Source organism: Clavelina lepadiformis, chromosome 2 (genome assembly GCF_947623445.1).
Source record: "Clavelina lepadiformis chromosome 2, kaClaLepa1.1, whole genome shotgun sequence".
NCBI lineage: Eukaryota > Metazoa > Chordata > Ascidiacea > Aplousobranchia > Clavelinidae > Clavelina > Clavelina lepadiformis.
Window position 1 is genome coordinate 16,819,789 of NC_135241.1, and position 17,887 is coordinate 16,837,675.

At 38.0% G+C, this 17,887-nt stretch overlaps 1 protein-coding gene across 1 annotated transcript; it reads right to left on the minus strand.

Annotated features, from left to right (window-relative positions):
- Positions 1 to 1,213: 1,213 nt before the first annotated feature.
- Positions 1,214 to 13,290, minus strand: LOC143445479 (uncharacterized). The gene is made up of 26 exons (XM_076944601.1): positions 12,987 to 13,290; positions 12,697 to 12,798; positions 12,420 to 12,590; positions 12,197 to 12,296; positions 11,958 to 12,096; positions 11,741 to 11,870; positions 10,037 to 11,613; positions 9,485 to 9,699; positions 7,398 to 7,570; positions 7,039 to 7,253; positions 6,800 to 6,906; positions 6,048 to 6,677; positions 5,744 to 5,878; positions 5,541 to 5,644; positions 5,203 to 5,345; positions 4,839 to 5,028; positions 4,587 to 4,711; positions 4,130 to 4,472; positions 3,803 to 3,963; positions 3,624 to 3,670; positions 3,434 to 3,501; positions 3,153 to 3,344; positions 2,813 to 3,032; positions 2,440 to 2,669; positions 2,110 to 2,367; positions 1,214 to 2,009 (listed from the first exon to the last, which is right to left on the minus strand). Exons 1-26 carry the CDS (start codon positions 13,104 to 13,106, stop codon positions 1,836 to 1,838), a joined length of 6,069 nt encoding a protein of 2,022 aa, XP_076800716.1. The 5' UTR covers positions 13,107 to 13,290; the 3' UTR covers positions 1,214 to 1,835.
- Between the last annotated feature and the right edge of the window lie 4,597 nt (positions 13,291 to 17,887).

Here is a 17,887-nt window from a genome sequence, read left to right on the forward strand (position 1 = left end):
CCGCAGCCCGGAACTATTGGCAATGAACTTGAAACGGAATACTTCTGCCATTTCCCATTTGCAAAATCGTCTCGTCTTGAGTCACAGTTTATGTCCCGGTAGCCCGGTACGATAAAATGGTTTGAAAGTATAAAAAGTGACAATTAAAAACCGGATGGGCTCCTGAAATAACTTCATAGCAGGTCACAACAGAAGTTAAATCAGATTTAAACATATTGTTCTGCTGTTAACGGAATAAAACGTTTTGACGTTTAGACAAAAATGAGTTCGTGTACATGGTAACAGAATGTTTATCATTGAACTAAGGAAAGTCTTTGTGAACGATTTTTACTCGGCCATGAGTGCTCACCGCTTGACCCCAGGTTATCGGGGCATATCTGCGTGAATTGTCCGCTAGTTACATGTTTATTTAAACTTGTGGGTTTTGGAGTTACTACACAGGACTAATGCCACTACGCAATAGGTAGCAGCCCCAAAATCTAAATTTGTCAATAACTTTAAATATTTTTAAGGTAATTTTCTTCGTTTGAGCAATGATTAAAGTACTTTAATCTTTACTTAAAGAAATTGCCAAAACTGTGTTGCTAAGATCCTAATGCGTGATTTAGATTATGCATCTTCTATGCAGGGACGCTAGAGAACCTTTGTTTTAAAACAGACTGGAAAGAGAAGAACTTTGATCTTTGAGGCATTACCTTGTGCACAATAAGAATGTTTAAGTTTCCAAAAAAAATTTTTTTGTCATTTCATGCAAGTATTGTTCGTTCAGTTGTTTCAAATTCTGTGCAAAAGTTTGTCAGATGCTCCATGTGCTAAGTTTCCAAAGCGAGATAATATATATTGGATTGTTTGTAAGTGTTCTGAGCTGAGTGAGGTTTCACACCATTCAAATTGTTTGAATTCAAAAATTCATTTGCCCATGGCCTGTGTACTGTAACCTAATGAAAATACGGTTATCGTCAAGTGATCCAACATTAAATAGAGACCATCCGCAATAACGGTGGTACACTTAGCGTCTTGGCTGCCGGCAACCTGCGTATCAAAAAACCATCGAGTGATAGGTCATACATTATCATTTCAGTTACAGCTATTTGCCTAAACGAATAATCCGTTCGTTTCTGAACGCTTTTAAAGCTAATAAGTTTTATAACTAGGATGTAGTAGTTTACAAAGAACGAAGTTCTGAATGCTGTCGGGGTGTCCCATAAAGAAATTACTGTAGAAACAAATGTACTTCTTTTAATGCAATCATTATAACAGTACTTAACGGCAAACTTAACAACGATTGAATATTTTCTAGCAGTGAGAAAAAAGTACAGGAACGACGCGAGTTGATGCTCAAAAAATCAATAAAATACAAAAAATGTTAACGCCACATCGCTTCAAAACAACAAAAACATACCATTGTTGAAACAGGCTCTAAAAAGATATCGAAGCTTTCCGCAATTTAAAATACTGAACGTTAGCGTCCACTACGGCTTGACTGACTTACAACCTGCTTTAGCATTGAGGGTGAAATAAATTGGTTAAATGTAAATGTCTAGAGTCTAGACCCTCGTAGTGAAGGGCAACATTTATCAGTTACCCAATCTGGTTTGGTCTTCGCCATGGTCAATTACAGATTTACAGCACCGTAATTTGAACTGGACAACTTTTGCGTGAGGTAGTGAATAGTGACTTTGAGAATTCCGAGATAAATTCCCACAATAAACACAGGTTGCCGGTACGCAGAACGAGGTTGACGAATGATCGCAAACTAGTGATCCTCGAAGCAAACCGTATGCAGGATTCGACATTTGGTAATGCTTCATACTTAAGCTCAAGTGATTGGGGTTTTAGTTAAGAGTTCCGCGGCAATTGGGGGCCCCACAATAACAAGGTATTTTCACGTCTTCGATTGGGAACTTGTAGTCATATGTGATTTCATCAGAAGGCTTAATCACGTCCTTTGAATAAATGACGATCTTCTTTGCACCTTCAACGGTGATAACCTTTGCGTAACAGCTTGGCTGAAAAAAAGTATATTATATGCAACTGGACGTTACCGTTTCGAAGCGCACAAAGCAAAAATGTGAAATATATTAAGTTTAACACAATACAAGCGCTCACGTTGCAAGAATGATTCATGAAGCGAGCGTAGTTTCCGCATTTTGTTGCATCGATGATATGGTCACCATCTATCCTGAAAAGATAAGAGCTTCCGATTCCCCTCTTGGTGTAATCAACCTCACGGCGATCAGCTACAAGTGAGCGAACCAGTTCTCCTACGTATTCGATCACCATCTCATCTGCTCCTATCGTCTCTTCAGCAAACAATCCCCATCCATGGATACGGCTCCTCTTGAACTTAACGGACTTTTTACGAAACTGCGTATTAACGACATATAGTTGATAACCAACGACGATAAAAAGTACTCAATAGACATTGACACCACTTACCATCAACTGATTGTATTTGAGCAAGTCACTTGCATCTGCACCAAACTCTGATGCAATCCTCCTCATCATATGGCGAGCTTCCCTCGATTTTTCCGTAGCTACTGCAGATGATGAGTTTGAGGACGAAGTCGCAGATTGCCTGCTTTGAGATAATTCTGCTGTGTTTTCAGCCTGCCTGTACATCAATCGACGCTGGATCTGTTTCGTCTTATCTGCGACCTTATAATAACCTGCACAAGTAAAGTGATTGATGATGCTGGGTAAATTGATGCTACCTTGACTATGGATAAACAATTTGTTTCTATTTTAACTTTTACAGCCTGGTTCAGGTTATTCGGTATCACATTGGCAAGTGGCCTTCCCAAGCATATACCTTCAGTCCTCGCACAACCAGATTTGTGAAGTTTTACATCCTGCAAATCATCTTTCTTGTTTCTCCGTGCTTTCTTTTTCTTTACAGGAGTGCCGGATGATAGTGAAACGAATTCAGAGTCTGGTATGTTGGTGACAGGATGGGCCACCCAGTGAGTATCATTTGCCCATCCTGGAACATTTGTTTGAGTTAGCATTTGCTCATACTCGTATCGAAGAAGCTGGAAAAGGTTTGTGTTGAAATAAGTTAATATATATCTTGGCATGTAGGAATTTAATAATTTTACACCACGTATAACTTGGTGATCAACGGTAAATTTACAACATTGTGTGGAAGTTACCCTCATGTCCTCTAAGTCCAGGCCTGTCATCCACATAAGTGAGAGTAATGACATCTCCTCCACCTCAGAACGAGGTTTAAAAGCTCGCTTTCTTCTCACTTCTGGATAAAAGTCGTTGACGATGACAGGTTTCGTTTTCTTGGATGGTTTTGGTATGCGGTGATGTAACTTCACCCTTTCTGCTGCCGATGCCTGGGAATTATGAGGTGATCACCAAAGATGTAATAAGTTTAGTTGTAAAGAAAACAAAATAGTGAATTAATGTTTAATATCTAACTTACAGAAGACAAATCGTCAGCAGATAAAACGTGAGTTTCCATCAAAGACTCGGCTGCACTTCCATATTGTTCTGCAAACAGAATGAATGACATGCCTTTTAACAACATAGTTGTTTGTAAAAAACTAATTTTTGCCTGCAAATTGCATACCGACTTTAAAATGCAAATAAGAAGAGAGCATAAGGAAACTCACCCTTTGATCTGCTGTGCAAGGGTTTTGGAGCTAGGCTTGGTTGACAGCTATAAGAGATAAAAATGAAGACTTTATTGTTTTTCAAGCATTTTACTAATTGTATTTATTAATACATCTTTTCAGTTTTATGGCATTTTCAGGGTTGTCCGTAGCCATGATATATGTTATTGTAGTTTCACCTATAGCTATGTTCTTCCGCAATTCTTAGCACATGTGGATCAACAGTGGCATCAACTTTGCGTTCCTTGCTTGGCGATAACGCAAAGTAATTATGCTCTTCTGCCAATGCGGCCATTATATCGCGTTGCTCTTGGGTTAAGGTCACCTTTGGAGGTTCAGCCTAAACACAGTTAAATAAACTTCTAATGATACTGACGCCATTGGTCACTATCTCACCAAGATACCAATTTACATGGTAAAGTGAAGATGAACTACAGATGAATGAGGAGCATACACCAACTGGAAAACTCGTACGTTATAGTTAGTATTCCATACTGTTTACCAACCTCTTTGAGTTCTGTGTCCTTTTTGGAAACTTGGCCTAGTGACGTTATTGGCGACAATGAAGGTATAGGAGGTTGGGATTGTTTAATTGACAGAAGAGCTTCAACAGCTCTTTCCTCTTCAACTGAATGCTTCCGTGAGCCGAAAGCAGGAGACAGTGTCCTTGGAATGCTACCAGGAGTGATGGGAAGCTGAGGGTCATTAGATTGTAAGGTTACCAGACCACGACTCAACTGGCAAGGTAGCACAGCAGTAGAGGAAGGGGAAAAAATGTTTTCGCTGAGCTGACGACCTGGTGTAATTGGGTGCAAGGGCTGCTCACTGGAGTCAGAGCTTTCAGATAACCTAAGGTAGAAAATAAAACATCAACAGAAATTCATCAGAAAGCTAAACATTATTCAAAAAGTCAGATGCATTGCACATTCTTTCAAAGCAAGGTTGCTAGGTATGCTCTGTTACCTTGGCAAAAAGGGCAGTCTTCTTTCAGGAGTGCCCTTCATGTCAGCTAAGATTTCGAGTGCTGCCTTTTCCTTGTCACTCATTGCTGTTACTTCACAATCCTCCGACCGTAGACGATCAGAAAGCTAAATTTTGGGTGGATAAATGTTTGTCATTAGATTAACAAAGTAAAGTTTCAGGATGTTAAACACTTCAATTTGAAAGCTTTATAGACCGACTAAAGCGATCTTATTTGCAAAAACATCTTCTTACCTCGGCAATGAGGTCAAGATTGCGAGTGTCATCTTTTGAAAGCAAACGTCTTTTCTTAGGATGAATGTAACTGGGCTGCTTTTGCACATCAGTTCCAGTTGGAGAAAGAACTGGTGGAGATGATGAAGAAAGTTTGCTTGCCTGAAGTTCTGACAGAGACAATGCAGCTTGCGCAACAGCATTATCGATCCTATAACAGCAAGCAATTAATATCAACTACATGAATGAAGTATGCAAACAGTCACCCACCAGTTTGTAATCCTGCAGTACAACTTAAGGGATTATATAAGCACAAAATAGTCAAAACATGGTCAATGACATTTTAAAAAATGTTATGAAAACACTGAAAATCATGTCAACTAACTTCATCTCTCGAATCTTGCATTGGTCTTCAGATTCAGAAACCTTGTGTCGCTTCATTGATGGTTCTAGATCCTCGTCACCATTTGATGGTCGTTTCAAGGAGGCAGGCTCTGCGTTTTTATCATCATCCTTGCTTTCCATCTCCTTAAACATTCATTTCATTGTAAGCACATCAAGAGGAAGAATATAATGTACAGAGAGACAACACATAATTAAATAGACATTGTTCTATAACCATAGCATTTAGTAAAAGCAAACAATATGCAGTAAGTCCCAGTATCTTCTTATTTCTAAAGCACAGGTAGAGTGTATTTGAGTGGTAATTTAACATAAATAAACCTCTTCTTCATCACTTTCTTCTTCATCGTCATCATCTTCATCAGATGATTCCTCTTCATCAGATTCAGAAGAGGAAGAACTGAAAACGTCATCCACATCGAGTACTGTAAGAAGCAAAGTTTAAATTAATAGGACAAGCTAGCAACAGGCATGACTGCAAGCAGCAGCAGTAAAGCTGTGGATGCTATGTGCTGGAGGAGTACCTCTTGATTTATTATCCTTTGCAATTTCTTCTTCGTCAGATGTTTCTTGATCACTTTCATCCTCTTCTTCACCTTCACTATCAAGGTAAATTCTCTTCCTTCCTCCAACTTCCTTACCTCGTTTTTCTTTTTCATCTAAAATCATATTGATATTTTACAGCAATAGATCATGGAATCACCAATCAAAAATAACTCAAAAGTTTAAATTCATTTTTTACTGCTTGACAAAAAGTTAGTTATTTTGCATGCAAATTTGCTTCACAAAAATTACTTTGTAAGATGCCAAGCAACAGAAAAAATATACCTTTCATTTGTTGGGTATCCATCTTTGATTTCTTGTCTGCCATACTGGTAGGTGAAGGAGAACGCTTCTTCAGCCTGAATGAAGGCATCTTAGAAATAGCAGAGCGGAATCCAAGTCCAATGCGAAAACCATCCATTTCCAGGGAACCTTTTGCCCAATTTAATGGATCAAAAGTATTGAGCAAGGAAGGCATCTTGCCTGTGTTCTGTCCGAGAGGTTTGTTTTCTGATTCAACTGGCTTTGTTTCTGACTTGACCAAAGTTTCCACTACAGGTTCGGTTTTCACTGTTGCTGCTACTGCTGCACTTACAGCAGGTTTAATAGGTTTAGGATTTTTAAGTGCACATTGTTCATCCCACCAAGATTCGTATATTTTAAATGCCATTGACTCAATGACTTTACGATTAAGGTCCCGTTTCACAATGTCTTTAAGTTCTCTAGACACCCGATTAAGAACACAGTCACCCAGAACTTTGTGTGGGTTGACACCATCAGGAGCAGGATGAAACCCTGGCCCCACTGTTTGTGAAGGAGGAGGATGTTGTGAGCCTTGCACCCATGGGCGATCCCAACCTGGAGGTGGTGGAGGAAGCATTTGGGAATCGAATCTCACATCCATGCGATTGCAATCTGTGACAAAAACCTTTAGATGAGTGACATACAAGAGCATGATTAACGAAAAAGTGAATCACTCTGTATCAAACCAATCCAGTGTACTGGGTTGAAACAATAACCTTTAGTGCAGTATTTACCGGGATGAAATTGACCCCGAGTGGGGAACCTCCCGTGCATGTTGGATGGGAAGCTACCGTGCTCTGGTCTCGGACCCCATGCCTGACCTTGGTTATGCATGTTAAACCTACACAAGAATAAAACACTCACATAACAATCTGCCCACACAACAATTGCTTTGCTGTATGTAAGAACTTATATAAGATACTGCTATACAGTCCAAGTAATCCTTTTTTTAAGCAATATTTCTATAAAATACCTTGGATCAAATCCATTCCAGACATTAGGTCTAGGAGCACCGTAAGGCCAATGCTGGGCAGTGGGTCCAGGATACACTGGTCGAAACCCTCCATTTCGAAACTGAAAATCATCAGTTGGATGTTGCTTTTGTTGTTCAAGATGCTGTAGATCATCAGCGTCACTTCCACCACCTGAAGATATCTCCATGTCTTCAGGGATCCCTTCAGAGTTGTTCTAAATAAATATCAAACACAAAACTAAGCAATTTTTTTTATAATTTCTCATATTGTCAATGGTCTTGTTCTAACTTCTAACCAGTTAACTATAGCAAGAAAGCAAAAAAAAGAATTTTAAACAAAAATCATCACATCAGTGAACCTGCATCGTTTCATGATGTTCTTCAACTTCTTTATCTTCCGGAGAAGGAAGAGGGGATTCTGGTTCAGGCTCTCCTGTTATTGCTCTCAGCCTTTCATCCAGTGAAATCTTTGGGGCGTCATGATCTGAAGACTCTCGTTGTTTCCTTTGGGCTGCTTTACTCAGCCCAGAATCTAAGCATACACAAATTCCTTCAGAATAAATAAGAGTGATTTTGAACTTGGAAAACATTTAAACTTCTATTCGCTGAAACAGAAATCTTTGCATAACAATAACAGAACAACATTTTACTTTGATCATTCTCACCAGGTGGCTAGACATTACATTTAACAATTTTATCTTTACTATCACCAAAGGAAGGAGTTGCAACGTAGGTTGGTTAGATCAACAAAATTCTTGAATATTCATCTGGGCTACTTTAGTATTCATATCGGTATTACATAAATTATTTAATTCAAAGAGAATATGATTTATCTGTTATACACCATGTACAAGACAAGCTTTTACTGAAGGTAGAACAACAGGTTCTGTACAGATCACAATGCCAGAACTGGACAAATTTTTTTTTTGCCCAGTAATCAGGCCAAAGGGTGAAAAACTGGTTCCAAGCCCTTTCTCCTAAGCCAGTTTTTGAGAAATAATGGGAAAAACATATATGCATATGTGTGGCGAAAGTTCAAAAACTAACTTGAAAATATTTACGAATACTGTAGTAGAACCTACTCAAAACAGGCTTCGTTACTTTAGGCAATTAAAATATTTGTAACACAGCAAAACTTTCCTCTTCTGAGCCATGCAATCGCTTTTCGGTTAACATTTATACCTAGGCGAAGAAATTGAACATTCATATCACTAAAACTTGTTCACGAAGCATGTAGCTAGCAAGCATTAAACACCAATGATACCATACTCTGGGTTGACAACCAATCTAAAAAACCATGTTGGTAAGTGAACTTGCTTCATATTGTACACGTAGCTACAGTATAATACTGTTAATAAAGGTTGATTAATTTCAGGTGCCATAAGTTAGAAAGAAAGGGCACAAACCCCTAACTTATGAAGATGCTAACATTATTCTTATCCACAGTGATATAATTAGGCTGACATATTTCAACAAAAATGTGTGATTAGATTATTTGAAGACATTAAGGTAAGTTTGCCAAAATACGAAGGTGACAAATAAAGGGCCGAAGTGGGTAAGTACCAGTAGATTAAAAACTGTATCACATTAAAAATATGTCACAAATGTACAAATACAATGGCATGATAGTATGAAAGAAATGTTTTCAAAACATGCATCTAATTTCGAAAGACAAAAGACGAATAAAGGGGTGTGTTTAAAACGGTTACTTTTTAATGGGCAAACTATATATACAATGCCATCACATGCTAACGTAATACGGAGACATTGGGTAGAAAAGACATAACGGAGACATTGGGCCGCCAAAGGGGTGAAAGGACAGCCTATGTGCAGTATTGTAAACATTGTCATTTAGGTCAAAGCAATAACATGACATGATTTTAACAACCCGGTTCAGGAAAAGAACAAAACATTGATGAAGAGAGAAAATATGCCGTGAAAAGGGTGGTTAGTTGTCTGGCTCTCTAGTATGCCAACATAACCGTTAACTAGTAAGTAGAAACCGGTTAACTCAATGTTGAAATAAACAAGTGCTAGTAATAAATACTAATAAACAGTTACTTTAAGTTATCTCAAGTTGAAAAAATTGGTAGCCTCTTATTTGTAAACGCTTAATGTTAAAAAAATCTGATGAATCACTTGAAATCACATCAAATAATCACTTGAAGTTAACTAACGTTTCAAGTTATTGTTAGTTGTTTACATACATTATAATAAATGATTAAGAGCTGAGGCTGAGGATGTTGCTTTGATTTATATACATATTCTTATATGTAGATATGAAATTTCAAATGAAATGGCTCAGTCGATATATTGAGCTTTAACCAGTTTAAGGTTAAATAAAAACTATCAACAACTGGCAACTAGTCACAATGGAGCGGTGCAAATAATCACAAAATAATCAATATTTCATTCAGTTCAAGTAAAGTGGAACATTAAAAAGCACCTGATTCCAAGTAGTTTGTTGGAGCCAAGCCGGAGTGAATGGTTTCAACATCTTCAGACTGAGTGGAGTCTTCAATCGGAAGATCACCTGGAGAGTATGGCACCTGGTCAGAATGTGTATTATTTGGTGAAGTCATCATGTTATGTGCTTCAGAAGAAGAAGATCGAGCTGATCGATGTAGATGCCTTTCCTTAATTGCCATTGGCTTGTGAAGCCTAAATATAAACAGCAAACACATTTCAGCGACATTACCATACTATAAATTAAAGATCAAAATACTTGCTGTGATCCATTCAGTTAATCGCATGGGCTTCATGAGATAAACAAACAGGCCAAGATATTAGGCAGTAAATACAAATATATAAATTACATATTCAACATTGAAGTAATAGTAAAAGGCATTATGTACTATTAACAGAGCACAAACATGTTAAATACAGTAAAATACTTCCAAGTCGCAACACATGGCACCGATGGCGGCATCGTATAGCGAAAGTATAGTTAAAATGAAATCAGACAAAATGTAACTAACCATATTCTCTCAGAGCCTACCTTATATGTCCATGTGGTTCAGGACTAGGAGAGCGAATGCGAGATCTCCGTTCACGAAACTCCAATGGTAATTCACGTTGCTCTCTCAAATGCCTTGTTTCCGGACTTGGTGGCGGTTTTGCAAGCCACGGAGGTTCAGGTCTAAAACCTGGAGAATGTCTTCGACGTTCATGGTCTGCAAACCTTGGACTCATTTCTCGTCTGCGCCTGTCCATTTCCCGAGGGGAGTTGTGGCAAAATCGTTCCCTTCTTGGACTACCATCGAATTCTCTTCGAATGATAGGCCCATCAAATCTTCTCGGTGACAAGCCCCGTGCTTGCCTTTCAAATCTTGGACTTGGGGATCGTCTCCTGTCAAATTCTGGATGTCCAGGTGGAAAGTCATGACGTCTCATGAATCCTGGGCTTGGTGGTCTGCCCCTTCCAGGACTCAGTGGTCTTCCTCTTCCAGGACTCAGTGGTCTTCCTCTTCCAGGACTCAACGGTCTTCCTCTTCCTGGACTGCGACAAAATCTATGATGTTCAAATCCTGGACTCCTGCGGCGTAGGTGATCAAATGGACTCGGTGGCCTTCGACGCCGATCAAAAGTTGGACTTCTTGGCACTGGTTCAAACCGATTATGGGAAAAACGATCAAATTCAGGACTTCTGCGACCAGGACTTGGAGGTCGAAACCTTTCATTTGGAAAAGTACCACGTGGGTGGAAAAACTCACCAGGTGGAAACCTCCCATGCCCATCTTTTCTTTGGTCAAAATCAGGATGATCTGGTGGAAGGGTTCTCTCCATGTGAGGAGGAGAATGACCAGGCATAAAACGGGGCGATGGGCTGCGAGAAAAACGATCTCTAGGGCCCTTGGAAAAACCTGGAGGAGGAGGAGGGGAACTTATGCCAGGCTCAGGTAATCCTTCTGATACAAGATGACTTTCACTTTTTTCTTTTTCATCAGACAAATGTACTTCATCAGATTGGTCATCACCAGAACATTCTCCATCTTCCAAATCTTCTGGAGTACAAGGTTGTTCTGAAAATCTATCTAATTTACCATCCAATGAATAGTCTGGATGTTGGCTAGGACTCTGAAATTTTAACTGTGAGTTTTCAGAATTTTTTTGTTTAAACGGAGCTTTGTCTTTCTTAATTTTTGAATCAGGCAAATTGTATTTTTGGTTTTGCTCTGTTAAAAGATTATGTATTCTGTTTTCCAGATCTTCTGTCCACACTTTTGGACCTTTTCGCTTTTTGTCTTGTTCATGAACCTTTTGTTTGTTTTTATTGCTTTTCTCATTTTTTTCAACATGGTGTTCATGAGAATCCAAAAATTGTTCTTCACTAGGAGCGGTATTGAATGGAGAAGACTGATCAGTAGGTAGTGATGCACTGTTTGGATGACTAGCGTAACCGGATTCCAGGGAGTGGTAAGATTGCAAATTTAGTCCACTGGAAATCCTGTGTAACTGCGCAGAAGGCCTTCCTTGATGATCAACCATAGGCTGAGGTTGTAAAACAGGAAGGGCCATACCCGGATGAGGCGGCATATCTATCTGTAGATCTTGGAAGTGTATGTCTCCAAAATCCTGAAATTTAAAAGAAATAGCTACATTTATAGTTTGTACAATTGGGAGTAAAAGAAAATCAAAACTAAGGCAACGTTTGCATGCAGATGGGGTAAATTGTTAGGTTGCATCCAACAGTGTTAAATACCTCATCAAATGATTTCTCAGAAATAGAAATGCTTGGCTTTGATTTTAAAGGAGGGGTCTTGGGGCCCTGACTGTGAGAGTGGGGATCTATTGACGATTGTCGATCGCCAATGCTGTCTGTCGATTTACGCCTATTTGACAAAATAGTACATGACATGACATCCTAATTCTACAATGCAAGAGCACGATGACCATGACAAAGATATCCTCAAAATTACCTGGGATCTTCCTGTGATGACTTTCTTCTTGACTTGCGTGGCAGTGGCCTTTCCTGTGTATGTTTGATTACATCTGGCATTGTATCAGCTAATATTTCCCCCTTTAGAATTTTATGATGTAGGCGCTTCAGTAGTTCACCTGTTTAAAATAAATGAGAACAAGATTGAACAAAAACTAGATTCAAACTACGAGCTTTATAGCAATTTACAAGATGGATAAGAATATCTGCAGTATGTACCTTTACAATCAATTTCTGCGTTTATGACATTGCCCATGATGGAAGTGTGATGTAGTGCTTCAACGCACTTTGCAGCTGATTTGATTGAAGCAAATGCAACCTGTCAAACAAAAATTACAATAAGAATCAGTAAATTTTACCAAATATTTTACCTGTAAGTGAATGCTTGGAAAATAGCTTAAAAATATGCTAGAAGTTTAAATTCCCAAAACTAAGTTTTTACTTTAGCAAGTCCCATGTGCTCGTCAGTTTTTGGATGTTTGTATACTTTAACTCTCTCAAGTTTTCCAAATTTAGAGCACAATTGCTGCATAAATTGGATAGTAATATTATCATTTAGACAAGAAAAAGTGATCTCCCGTGGTGGAACAGCCCCAATATACCACTCATCCACCTGGAGCAATAAGAATTCTCATCATTAAAATTCCACATAAGAGAGTAACTTTTTGCAAACAAGGTAAAGTTTCAAACATACTAGCATTTTAACAAAACGTAAATACCTTATATCTAGGAACAGGTAAATCAACTCTTTCTTTTCTTCCCCATAACAAAGTTGATCGTGAGCGAGGATCACGAACCACAACTGGACGCTGACCATGATTCTGGGCAGATATAAATAATGTAAGAGGATAAAGTTACAATTAACTCATAAACACTTTCCTAGCTTATATTAACTGCAGTCAGACCTCATTAATTCGTAGTACTTTATTTTGTCGAAAATGAAATAGATGATACATATTTAAGTTTGACGTTAATGTTTATCAATTTGCATTTTCAATGATTCACTAACCGAGCAGCTGTAACTTTCACCATCAAATCTTATTAACTTCTCCTGGCCTTTTTTCAACTGTGGGTCAACAAGAAGTTTGAAGTTTCTCTTCACAGTAGGACCACCTCCATGGGGAATCATACTTCTTCCAGCAGTTTATCTAACAGCCACTTACTCAGGAAACATCTCGGATAACATTTCGGCAATGTGCAAACAAGTTTGTGCCAGAAAGTCAATGAAACTAATTACTACGCAGTTGGGTGTTAGAACTCACCTTATTGAATAAAAGCCTATACCTAGATACAACAAAACCTCAACGCTAAAACAAGTACAAAGATCATACCACATATATATATATATATATATCAAATTTAAAGCAAGGTAGTGCTTTTAGTAATATACATTTATACTTTATTTACCATAAATTATAAAAATTGAATTTGTTTTATGACCCCAAATGGGGTAGCATCCCAATAGTTTGAGAAGCTTTGGTCTAACAAATGTATGAAGAAGTAATTAATTGTGTAACCTACCATTTTTTCGGAGTGTTGCGTGAAAAAGGGTAATACATATAAAATGCATATTATTTCTTATAAAAACAGGATTGAGGAAATATGTGCTACACTTTGAAAACTTTGAAACTTTGGTGCATGCTGTTCAGCCAAAAATCTTTACATATAGATTTCTCATATAAATTGACATTTTTTCCATAGTTGAAAATGTGGAAATTGCACATACGTCATTCTTCCACATTCCGACTTATATTAATTAAAAAAATAGTTGTTTGAACGCCAATCTATAATAAATAAACAAAAAATTAAGGCTTCAGCGCATACCATCACAACAAAATTTGCATCTCTGCATGCATAGTTTCTCATCAAAAACTGACGTTCCATCTGACCACAGTGGAAAGCATGGCAACTACACCTTCAAAATTTTTGAAGACTTTGCCTGCTGTATCCAAATGCAAATTTAGGAAATGGTGCAATCTTTAAACAAGGAGGCATTTACTCATACGCTCTTCGTTTTTTTTCTTTTATACATAGATGAAAAAGAGCACCATACCTTCGTTTTTTGAAGATGGCACATTTGCCAAAGAAAATGGGGTCTAGAGATTTTGCATTTAGCCTAGCCTTCATCGAAGACTGCAAAATGCACTCCAATTTTAGCCAACCTGTATCCAGTCACCCCAATTTTGGCTGTTCTCCAGGGTGCATTCCATGCAAGTAACCTACAGTCTGGCAGCGTAAATTCGGTTTGACGTTGGCGTGACACAGTTTTGACGAATTCACATCTTGAAAAAGCCATGGCAATGGCAAGTTTACTTTGCTTATTTGTGTTTCTCATGTTTAAACGAAAAAGAGCACAGTGTCTCCATTCATCTTGTTTAGAAATTGTGGCTGGCAAATCGTCTTTGGCGGATCAGCAATGTACAACAAAGTGACCTTCGGCGTAATCATCACATCCAATGCACCCTGGGCCATCACGCACTCCCAAGATTGCATCAAAAAATGTTTTGAGTTTCCAGTCCGGCCTGCTGGAACGTGGATGGTCAACTTACCAGGGTTCTACTGTAATATGTCATATATTTCCAACAGACTGCATTTGCACATTTAATAGCAATTATGTATACATTTCCCTTAGTTTTATAATCACATCATTTGCCAAGATTCGTGCGTGCAGCTCCCACACTTTCCACTGTGGCATTCCAGTCTGGCTGTACTGCCAGTGAAATAGACCTGATTGAAACAGGCCTATACTACAGGAAGAGGTGGGCATGATCAAGCTTCTTTTTTTAGGAGCGATCTCGAGAGTGACGCTCTTTTTTCAATGTGGAAATGGAACTACAAGCAACTTTTTAAGGGTTATTTCCTTGTCGCTCTTTTTTGCATAAACATTGCTGTAAATGCACAAAATGGATACAAATGCTTGGATTGAAAAAAAATTTAGGTTTCTGGGCTGCTGTAAAACTATTATTTTTGCAGTGAATAAAAACATGGCTGCTTTGAGACTAGTTTCATGCACAATTTCTGCTCCGCAAAGTTAATGGCGAAAAACAAACAACATAATATGCAACACAAAGTACAGCACGTCAGAACCATGTTATAGTGGTTCGATATGAACGCTTTGTTTTTTAAGCTGACAACAATGAGCTATACGAATACGATTGGTGTTCCAAAATGCACCGGAGAAAAAAATATTTTTGTTTCCAAAAAATGCGGAAGCATTTGCAACAAAATGAGCACGTCTTTTTCTTCATAGAAAAACGAGAGCACGAGCAAAACTCCTTTCTTATTGATGAGCGAGAGTAACGGTCTTTAAAAGAGCGGTTGCCTATAGCTCTGAGCCCTACTGGAAAGTTTGCTTTTGTTGCGCCGGATAAATGTGCCAATAAATGTAATGCCAAAATTTGCGCCAAGTCAACATAATAATTGTAACATAGAATAAATGGTAGTTTTGCGCCAGAAAATTGGTGCCAAAGTCAACATGCACAGGATTTCTCCGGCACATCATACAAACGTTCCACTGTATAGGGGTTTTGATCCTCAGACTACTGGTAAATGCCAACTTGTTCTACCGGCACGATACCTGAGCAAAAGTGGTATGCCGGCATGGAAAGTTTGTATATTATACAGGAGATCTCCGGTGTGGTGAAGGAGCAAATACCGATATCGTTACACCACTGCTGGTGTAAATATCAGCTTTGGCTGTTTAGCCGATCTGTTGTCAGGTAGTGGGGTCACAAAGTTGCAAGTACAAGGCAAAGGATTTTGAAACGCGGTAATCGGTTTAAATTCACTAAACTACGAGTTTGGTTATTACACAGTTAGGTTTATAGGCCTATAGTCAGGATGCAGCGGAAAATAATAGGAGTTTCAATTTTGGAGTGGTGTGAAAACTAATTTTGTTGGCATAGCCTAAATCTCTCTGTGCTAAAATGCAAGCTTTCCATATAGGCTGGTATGCTAAACTTGAAACAGTATGTATCAGTATCATGCTGAAGAGAAGGTCTGGCCAATTACCGGTACCGTAAGTTTGTAAGTTGTTGACTTACAACTGAATCAAAGATAAGCCTACAAAAACTTAACGCTATATTTTAGGCTACTTACTCACCAAACCACCAGCTTGCATTGTTCATCAGCTTTATCTCTACCAATGTTTTAACTTTCAGAGCATTTTAAGCGAAATACCCTATCCTAAGCACCAGCCTTGACTGCCAGAACGGATCAGAATAATAATGGAAATAAACATTTCTTCCCATAATGCGTCGGGAAAACAAAAAAGTTGGTTGTTGATACATTAACTTTTGCGAGAAGGATATTTTGCGAACTGTGCAAAGACATGACAAGTAGTTCAGTAACTATAAGAATATTAGGTGCTCTAAATTTGGTCGTCTTCATAGCTTCGCACATTAGATTCATTCTACGGTTTCTTGCTTTAGTGTTATAAGGTCCATTATTGCTGTGAAATTTGTCATACAGCTGAAATCTTAACATGTCCTAATTTTACATCATTTTAATTTAGCGTTTTTTCTGTTTTCATTTTCTATGTCTAATTTATACCATGTGTAATTCCAGCTGAATCCAAAATTTTGGAACAATGACTAGTCATCGACTCATCGTAGTAATGCATGATTCAACTTTTTATCTTAACAATTTATTTGGCGAAATACTATATCGCAGCTTTTTATGCTTCTACATGAGGAAAATGTTTATAACGCCACCGCACGGTAGAATCATTTGTTATTTGCCGCTTTGGGGGGAAGACCTCACGTGTCTGTGACAGCTAGGCTAAACGTTTTGCTAAATTGCTTCCAATACTTCCGATCTTAGGTTTGTACGCAATATTGCAATTATTTCTTGATGTCAAATGTTATGGTTATTTGTAGTTAATTGGCAATTGTCGAGTTTTTGTGGGTTAACTGTTAAAGTGATAATGTTTGAAAAATACAGATAATCCTGTAAAGAGAGAGTGAGAATTTATTTTCGCCAATTTCAAATAATAAATAAAATGTACAAATTAATAGTTGCTTGGCGTGGAGCGGAAAAATACCTTGTGGTTGTTGAAGTCTGCCGCCCCATATTTTATGACAAATCAAACGAAAACGGCTAGTGTTACGTGCAAAAAATAAATGTTACAATAATAAACGGAACAAAATAAATACATAGGCCTAAAACAAATATTACAAGAACATTCACCTCAACAGCACTTCCTCTGCAGAAATTCGGATCTCAAACGTTTAGAGAAGAATTTGTTTGATTTAGTTTTTCTTCAACTTATTTGATAATAATTTATTCCAAAAATTAGCGCCTCTAAATATTAAGCTCTGTTTTCCTTGTTCTGTTTTAGTACAAGGCAAAAATAGGTTACCTTGTGAAGACCTGGTATTGTGTTTATGTAGTATGTACTGTTTGTATTTCACAAAAATAGTTGTTGAATAAATGGGAAAGAGAATTTGTATAATAGTTATGCATGAATTTACCTGTATGCAATTGATAGATTTGAGATAAATCATTTTGAACATTTGAGTTTTTAATTTGGTATATATATTTGTTACTAAAGGTAACTAGTCTTTCTATTTTGTTGTGTAGTATATTTGGGTGTAGTATACAAGTGCACAACCATAGCATAGGATACCTTTGTATACTAGACCCATATAGGGTCTATCAGCGGTATTGCGGCCACATTTTTTCTTTGCGATTTAAAGCTCATGTTAAATACGTCTGCCTGGGGCTAGAGAAAAATTATTTCCACGATATTGTGCTGAATTTAATTTACTTTTTTACTATAATGTTTTATTAATTTCACCTGATACAAAAACGGAGCACAACGATTTCTTCCAAGACTACTTTTTCCGGGTTATTGCGGACACTCCTTTCAAATGTGGCCACACATCCCCATAAATGCGTCCGCATGTCCCT

Coding starts and splice junctions, on each gene's coding strand:
- LOC143445479 (XM_076944601.1), bottom strand. CDS start 13,106: ATGATTCCCCATGGAGGTGGTCCTACTGTGAAGAGAAACTTCAAACTT. Junction 9,700..10,036: donor GAACCACATGGACATATAAG/GTAGGCTCTGAG, acceptor GTTTATATTTAG/GCTTCACAAGCCAATGGCAA. Junction 4,712..4,838: donor ATCTTGACCTCATTGCCGAG/GTAAGAAGATGT, acceptor CCCAAAATTTAG/CTTTCTGATCGTCTACGGTC.